The sequence below is a fragment of the Amphiura filiformis genome, chromosome 18 (assembly GCF_039555335.1).
Source record: "Amphiura filiformis chromosome 18, Afil_fr2py, whole genome shotgun sequence".
NCBI lineage: Eukaryota > Metazoa > Echinodermata > Ophiuroidea > Amphilepidida > Amphiuridae > Amphiura > Amphiura filiformis.
The window spans coordinates 12,210,287-12,219,476 of NC_092645.1; the positions used below are offsets into that span (position 1 = coordinate 12,210,287).

General features: G+C 36.2%; 1 protein-coding gene across 1 annotated transcript in view; it reads left to right on the top strand.

Annotated features, from left to right (window-relative positions):
- The window catches only part of LOC140138970 (laminin subunit beta-2-like), a 555,517-nt gene extending 546,762 nt beyond the window's left edge, over positions 1 to 8,755 (top strand). Inside the window, exons 16-20 of the mRNA XM_072160751.1 lie at positions 3,345 to 3,471; positions 4,554 to 4,723; positions 6,091 to 6,319; positions 7,298 to 7,541; positions 8,615 to 8,755. Of these exons, the coding sequence (XP_072016852.1) occupies positions 3,345 to 3,471; positions 4,554 to 4,723; positions 6,091 to 6,319; positions 7,298 to 7,541; positions 8,615 to 8,755 (911 nt within the window). The remainder of the gene's footprint in view (positions 1 to 3,344; positions 3,472 to 4,553; positions 4,724 to 6,090; positions 6,320 to 7,297; positions 7,542 to 8,614) is intronic.
- Positions 8,756 to 9,190: the final 435 nt, after the last annotated feature.

A 9,190-nucleotide genomic window follows, 5' to 3' on the forward strand; every position in this document is an offset into this window, starting at 1 on the left:
TTAGACTCTCCCCTTCCCCACCCCCCATCGCTCAATGTTGGGAGACTGAAATGTAGAAATGATGACGATTTTGTCCAAATCAACATTGCAATAGGGGGGCGGGGAAGGATGTGTGCCAATTAATGCTTTGGAAGATAGAACACGAAAAAATTAAAATATATTTTAATGATGACGAAATAGCGTGAAGTTTAAGTATTAGCCCTAAAATAATAGGTAGGATCAGAAGAGATAAAAAATATAATCATAACAAAATTCATCAGACGGATTCGAACTCCGTGATTCCACTAAGCTATAGATTACAAGTCAGCGACTTAACCACTGAGCCACAAAGAATTCGATGATTACGTATCCATTTCTAATGTATAAATGTTAATTTAAAATTGTTAAATGCATGTCCCGTGACTTGGTGTGTGTGTGTGGGGGGGTACTGGTCATTATTTTCCTAAAATATTCCCCCAAAGATTTGTGCACTAAAACAGGTGATTTACTTGTCAGTCAGAAATACTGGAATATATCTACATGTGTGCCATTTCAATAATTATACCGTTCTGATTGATGTATTTGATAGGGTCTATAATAGAGGTTTTGCATATGATGTATCATCCCGTAAATATGGCGGGCTATTATAATGCATTCAACAAAAGCATGATTGCAATCTACCACGAAAGTTCGCCTCACACACATAGCAAATGTACTACGATCAAATAGGTTGATGACAACATTTGATTGAATGGACTGCACTGCGCTTGTCCTTCACCGGTTCAAATCCTTTGTTTGGAGACAATCAATAAAAGCATGCAGGGCTCTATAGTGGAAATAATAGTGTACTGACATATGTCCTAACCTCATAGTAGAATAAACATGTCAAACAAATGCATTTAAAATCAGTGACCCATTGCACAGAAGGAGTCGAGGTTGATGACCTAACGATCGACACAAATAATATTAAAAGAAATTGATATAATTTGTTTTATTTTAACTGAGTCGACCGTGGTGGGATTGCATGAATCCAAATTCAAAGTTTATTTTCATAACATAGTTCTCGTGTTGCAGCGGTAGAGAATTTGACTTGTAAACCATAGGTCATGAGTTCGAGTCCTCTGTTGTTCTATTTTGTTTAATCATTATTACTTTTCCTCTCCTCTCGCATTTAAATGTTCCATCTTGACACAAAATTTGAAACAAAAATGATAGCAATATGGTGTTTTTTTTCTTCATTTTTTCAGGTACCATAATTTTATTGTACTGCCCTAAGCCACTCCCAAAATCCTTGTGTACATACTTTAACAATACAAACCTGAAATTGACTTCGTGCATTTTACATAGGGCCAGCAGTTTGGCTCGTTTTTGGCAGGTTTACATGGTCCAGTAACCATAGATGACTGACATGTGCTAACAAAGGAAACAGTCACTGCAATCAAAATATAATCTGTGTACAGACAGATAACTGTGTGGGTATCATTATAATAGAGGCGTGTCCAAAAAAAAGTTCACACCCCTTCAAATATGAAGCCAAAATGCAGACCTTATGAGCATTAACACAATCAGATGTAAATTTTCTGCAGTAGATAGCAGCATAAATCAGTAGATAGCAGTATTAATACAATCTGATATCGGCTATCTTCAGTAGATAGCAGTATTAACACATGCTGATATCATCAATCTTCAGTAGATGGCAGCATTAACACAATATGATATCAGCTATCTTCAGTAGATAGCAGCATTAACACAAATTGATATCAGCATTAACACAAATTGATATCAGCATTAACACAAATATTGATATCAGCATTAACACAAATTGATATCAGCTATCTTCGGTAGATAGCAGTATTAACACATTTTGAATTTAGCTATCTTCAGTAGATAGCAACATTAACACAATCTGATATAAGCTTTCTTCAGTAGATAGCATTAACACAATTTGATATCAGCTTTATTCAGTAGATAGCAGCATTAAACAATCTGATATAAGGCCAAATTTAAAAAAAAGGTTTGTCTCAAAGCTTCTGTGCGCAGTAGTTTATTCACCTGCATTAGTTAAAAAAAATTTCTTCTTTTTATATTTATTTTTTAGAAAAAGTGTATATAAATACGATCGAAATGATATTTTTACAATTTGAGACCCCTAGCTGCTCTTAGATTACTTTACTTCAATACAATAGCAGCATCACTATTTATTGTTCAATACAACACTTCATACAGTAGAATAAGACTTTGAGATTTTTTTCACATTTGAAAAAAATATTTGGTTAAAATTTTTTTTTAAATAAAAATGCATTTTGCATTAGTTTTGCAGAGTTGGAGAGCTTTGAGACAAACCTTTTCTTAATTTGGCCTAAGCTTTCTTCAGTAGATATCAGCATTAACACAGTATGATATCAGCTATCGTCAGTAGATAGCTACTGCTATCTTAAGTAGATAGTAGCATTAACAAAATCTGATATCAGCTTTCGTTGGTAGATAGTAGTATTAACACAATTTGATATTAGCTTTCTTCAGTAGATAGCAGCATTAAAACAATCTGATATAAGCTATCTTTAGTAGATAACAGCTTTAACACAATCTGATATCAGCTATCTTCAATAGATAGCAGTATTAACACAATCTGATATCAGCTATCTTCAGTATATAGCAGTATGAACACAATCTGATATCAGCTATCTTCTGTAGAGTGCAGCGTTAACACAATCTGATATCAGCTATCTTCAGTAGATAGCAGTATTAACACAATTTGATATCAACTATCTTCAGTAGATAGCAACAATAACACAATCTCATATCAGCTATCTTAAGTAGATAGCAGTGTTAACACAAATTGATATTAAATATCTTCAGTAGATAACTGAATGCTGCTATCTTCAGTAGATAGCAACATTAACAAAATCTGATATCAGCTATCTCCAGTTGATAGAAACATTAACATGATCTGACATCAACTGTCATCTTCAGTAGATATATAGCAGTATTATTAACATGATCTTATATTTTATCATTCAGTAGACATGAATGACAACATTTCATGCCAAATAATATAAATTTGCATCATCCAGCTTAAATTACCATATAATATATAGATGTATTAAATGCTCCAGAAGCATGTTTGGCTACTTATAAATAAATTATTTTCAATTTAAGTACATGCTCCGGGAGCATGTTTGAATTAGAAACATGTTTGTCAAACATGCTCCTAGAGCATACTAAGTAAACATGCTCCTGTACTTAAATTAAAATATTTATTAAATCAAACATGCTCCTGTACCATATGGTGCCATGGGCCTGGACCATATTATCGGAATGGAGCTCTTCATTTAATTGTTATACACCTTTGTTGTTATGTTCAGGAAATGGCTGTACACCATGTATATGCAACATGGATTACTCAGAACATAAGGACTGCGCCAATGACAGCGGACAATGTGTCTGTAAGCCTGGTGTGGGAGGAATGAACTGTAATCAATGCGCTTCTGGGTAAGTACAGGAATTGAACCAGGAACCTGTAGTGTGTCTTGTTTTAATGCTCTGCATGCTAGCCATGCGCTTCAATGGAAAAAGTTCAAGTTTTGAAATATTTTCTCAAAATATCAAGAGCTATATAACATAAGAACTACTGTATCAATACTAGGCTTGTTTGTACTCATTTTAATGCATTTTTCATGCTGATTCCAAATATGGTTATGAAAATTTACATTTCTGACATTTTTGGATTTAAATTTTTTTGAAACATGTCATCTGCAGTCGACACCCGCGTGAAGAGAGTTAAGTTGAGAGTAACAACATGTTGGATTTTGCAGTGGCAGATTTGAATTGGTGTGTTGGGGTGGTTGCGTGTTCAGTGTACGGATAAATCACACTTTCATGCATGTGTAAACACTTTTGGGATTAGGTTCGCAAGTGCGATTTGAATGCAACTGCAAAATCCAACATGTCGTTACTCTCAACTTAAGACGAGACAGACTATAGAATAGGTAGTGCTCTTTTTTGACTTCTAATTACTTAACAATTCGGTCATTGAAAGGTCTAAAATGTTGGTTTGTCATCCAAGTTAAAGCAATAATGTCTGATTTCTGACATTTTGGGGGAAATTGAGTTGTTAATGGATTGTAAAAATATTAAATATAGATAAATGCAAACATTTTAATCTATTTTACAAGTCTTGGAAGCAATGAATTAGATTTAATTAAATAATTGAAATACCAAAATGCTTCTTGTAAAATCACTAAAGCCACTGACACAACAAAATATATTTATATTAGAACAGTAAACTGATAGAACAGCTAGAGTTTCTAATCCTTTGGTCTCAGATCAAAACTGAATACACTATGGACCACAATAGACTCATCCCAATGGCATAGTTCAATAACCTCAACTATGCAATCAGTGCAAAATTTGACCTCAAGTTGCAGAGTATGAGTTTTTGTACCCAAATTTTCAAAGGTCATTCATTGAGTGTGTAAATGTATTGGGGTTAAAGAACTGTGCCCTGATATATGAGCATGTTGTGGATCCTAGTGATAGTCCGGGGTGATAGTTTGATGATTTCTATATTACAGGTACTATAACTTAACTACTTCGGGCTGCACATCATGTGGCTGCAACTTTGATGGCATCACAGAGGATGGAGGATGCGATGATAATGGACAATGTGTGTGTCGGGAAGATGTGACGGGAGAACAATGCGATGTGTGTCCTCAACGATTTTCACAGCAAGGAGAAGAAATACGTATGTATAACGTTTAACACTGTTAAAGAAAGGTGCGGGTGGGTGGGATGATAATTAATGATGGACATGTGTCGGGAAGATGTGACGGGAGAACAATGTGATGTGTGTCCTCAACGATTTTCACAGCAAGGAGAAGAAATACGTATGTATAACGTTTAACACTGATAAAGAAAGGTGCGGGTGGGTAGGATGATAATTAATGATGGACATGTGTCGAGAAGATGTGACGAGAGAACAATGCAATGTGTGTCCTCAACGATTTCCACAGCAAGGAGAAGAAATTGGGACATTGATATACCATGGCTAAAAATGCAGTCCATACTTGCAGCATTTACCTATATGTACTGAGTCTCCCCCTTCCTCCCCCCAGGTCCCAGGCCCCATGCCTGGAAAGAGAGAGAGAGAGTGAGAAAGCAAGAGTATAGGTAGGATGGGATGGAAGGAATACGGGGAAGGAGGAAGGAAAATAAACGGAATAGATTAGATTATCAACCATTTGTAGTCTTATTTTGTTTTTACTATGCGCAAGATGTTGCCATAATTGACAGTAATTATGTGCCATGATTTGATTCATTAGTGATCTATCAATGCACATCAACCTATGAATAATAAATGATAACAAATTATCAAGTGTTTTACCGGTCGTAAGCATCTCTACTAGAGATATGTGCAGCTTTGCTTATTCAGGTTTACAAATGTGCTTCATGTTTTTGGCATTCAAATGTAAGTACAGAGCACATGGGTTGTTGAATTAACCCCTTGAGTTACATTAGGTTTCACTGCCTGAACAGAATTGATCATGTCTCACCTCCTTTATCAACCAAATCAATGGTAATAACTCTTATAGTGAGAGATCAACATTTAACCACAAATTGCCTCAGCGAAACTCACTTCCTGGGAACTAAACACCACACAAGGTCTTTTTATGTAACTCATTGACCCATATAACGTGTCATGCTGCTAGCTCTAGCTACAATGACAGCATGGTGATCTGGTCTACTCATTGACAGATACTAACCTCAGGAAGGTATTCAATTTTTGATCAATTCTCTTCAGGTAGTGAAATGTAATGTAGAACTACCAGTTTTCTTACAGTGTTTCTTATTGGTTGCAGTTTTCTTACAGTGTTTCTTATTGATTGCAGTTTTCTTACAGTGTTTCTTATTGGTTGCAGTTTTCTTACAGTGTTTCTTATTGGTTGCATCTGAGTGACCAATTAAAAAACAGCTCAATCTTTCTCAGCCCTACGACCATTCATACCATGTTGCTGATTGGCTTAGTAAATCACAATAGTCTATTTGTAACCAATCAGAAGTTAGTTCTCATGGGCTTAACCATATTTTTCATCCACATTTGCATTTTTCCAGTTACATATGGTTTTGGTCCGTGGAGTGAGCGTGGATGCATTCGCTGTTACTGTTCTTCTCATTCGTACAATTGCACGCAGGCAACGGGTTGGCTTGAAGCCAGCGTTGTCAGTCGTTTCTCTCTGACCAACTTTGGGGCGGTATCACCACGATGGACTGGATATGATCTTGATACAAACACAACGGTGGCTGTCGGAGATGTACCAGTTTTGAGTGTTACAGATCCAAGGTAAGAAACACATCTCACAAGGCAAATTTTTGATGAACTGCAGGGCAAAAAGTGTTAAATTCTTGGACTTTTGTTGGGGCCTCTGGATTTATTTGATCATCATGGTACAATGAACATATAAGAATTCAAAGATAGTCATATTGAGTTGGGTCATTTTGGGTCACATGGTGAGTCCATTTAGTGAATTATCTATTTTTTGTTGTGCACATATGTTAACCGATGAATTGAAGGTATTAAAAATGAAATAGATCAATAACATTCCAAAACTGCAAAGACTACGAGTTTAAGGAATTTTAGTGGGATTTGGCCAAAAAAAAAAAAAAAATTAGGTGGTTAGTTTTTTCCAGCTTATCTGCCTAACTTTGTGACATGATTAATTTACCTAACTTCCATTCAATTTATTTTGCCTAACTTTCCCTATGGAAGATTTAACTCAACTCTTCCACAGAGGGTTTATGTTTTTCAAATGTAATTGCTTATTGATAATTATTTTGAAACTCATACTCCCCCTATGTATGGATTTTATCTTCCACAACTGGAGTTAGCATTTCAAATGGAAGTTAACCAATATTGTTAATTCTATTTGAAACCCATACTCCCTCTAAAAGCTACATCTTCCACAGGAAAGTGTGGATGTCAGATGGAATAACCCATTATAGGTGCTACTGTATATTAAAGTGGTAATTTTCGCAAACATTATTTTCACGTAAGAGACACATTTTTGCTAATGTTATTTTCGTGATTGCCCAGTCCTTCCCTATACTTGTACTACATTATTGCATATATTTGCAAGGTGTTGTTTTTGCGGTTGAAGCTCTCATCGTGAAATTTGCAAAAATAAAACCCTCGGGAAAATTTAAAAAAAGGAGCTTATATTCTTAATATTGGAAGTTTTCTACAAATATTTATATTTATATCATGAAGCAAAATTATACTTGTTTAGGTCTAAACTATTGATTTTAATCTTTTCCCTTCCAGGATAATTTTAGAGCTCATAGATCCCAGCAATCTCACCAGCATATTCTTCAAATCACCTGATCTCTACAATGGTGACAAGCGTACATCTTATGGCCAGATGTTGACCTTTGTCCTCAGCCAGTCTACGACTTCTGACCCCTTGATTGACCCTGATGGTGATGTGTTCATCTACAGTAGATTTGCAACAGAGCCCATTGCAACAGCACTCCCTACACCACCAGGGACTGATGCTACACCGTACAATGTAAGTGCTTTTATATGGGATGAATGACCTCTGACCCCTTGATTGACCCTGATGGTTATGTGTTCATCTGCAGTAGATTTGCAACGGAGCACATTGCACCAGCACCCCCCCCACACACACACACCCCACACCCCCACACACCCACCCCCATGGACATGCTGCTACACAGTGCAATGTAAGTACTTTTATGACCCAAGAATAGCTTATGTTTACTGAGGTTTGATTATTTTGCAGTTTGTTGCTGGAAATAAGATTTTGTTTTTCAAAATGAGGGCATGTAGGCAAGAGGTGCAAAACAGGGTAAAAATTTCCAAATTAGAAGAAATAATTTAAAAAAAGGATAACTTTTTATGTTAAACTATTCAAAATAGCCCCCTGTTCAGGATGGTGAAATCCACTTTTTGCATTTAAGCAATTTGTGGAGGAAAAGATCCACATTTTGGACATTCCTGTGTTCGAGCCTGGAGTTACTGAAGTATATTTTAGGTAGGTAGGTGACTCCAAGAATATAAAATATTAACTAATTTTCCAAGAAAATTGGACCCAAAACCCAAATATTCAATCAAATTTAAAACAAATTAAGTATCCCACAGGTATCCCAGAACTCTGGGAGACTTTCAGGAGCTAGTGCCCAGAAGTCTCCCAGAGATTCCAGAACCTAGGCGGTTATAGGAGACTTTCGGGAGCTAGTAGTGCCAAGAAGGATCCCAGAAAGCGGCTTCTTGGAGATCTCCGGGAGACCTCTCAGAAATGCTTATAAAGTATCCCAGTATATGGTTTTGGGATACCTAATTTGCATGAGAAAAAAGTCAGAAACCTCCCAGAGACCTTCCTGCCGGCTTACCTGCAATGGGACATCATATAGGCACAGTTTTTACCCAAATTTCCAACACTATTTAGCATATTTTGACCCATCCATTATTAAAATTGACCTAACAAAGGGGCCATTGATGGCTAAACCTGTTGGCTATTCCAGTTGAAATCCATACACATGTGGAATATAGACTCATGCCTTTCATAGGGGTTGTATATGGATTTCATCTGGAAAACCTCAATGTTGTTTATTTATTCAGATCAAGCTTCATGAAAACTACTGGAAGAAAGGTACAATAGCAGGTGCACAACCAACTACACAGGAAATGATACACATACTAGCTGGTATCACATCTATCCAGATTAGAGCAAAGTACACAACTGTAAGTATCATATATTAACTTGGGTTAGGACTGAGTTAACTAGAGTTTATTACAACCAACTACACAGGAAATGATACACATACTAGCTGGTATCACATCTATCCAGATTAGAGCAAAGTACACAACCGTAAGTATCATACATTAACTTGGGTTAGGACTGAGTTAACTAGAGTTTATTACAACCAACTACACAGGAAATGATACACATACTAGCTGGTATCACATCTATCCAGATTAGAGCAAAGTACACAACCGTAAGTATCATACATTAACTTGGGTTAGGACTGAGTTAACTAGAGTTTATTACAACCAACTACACAGGAAATGATACACATACTAGCTGGTATCACATCTATCCAGATTAGAGCAAAGTACACAACCGTAAGTATCATACATTAACTTGGGTTAGGACTGAGTTAACTAGAGTTTATTACAACCAACTACACAGGAAAT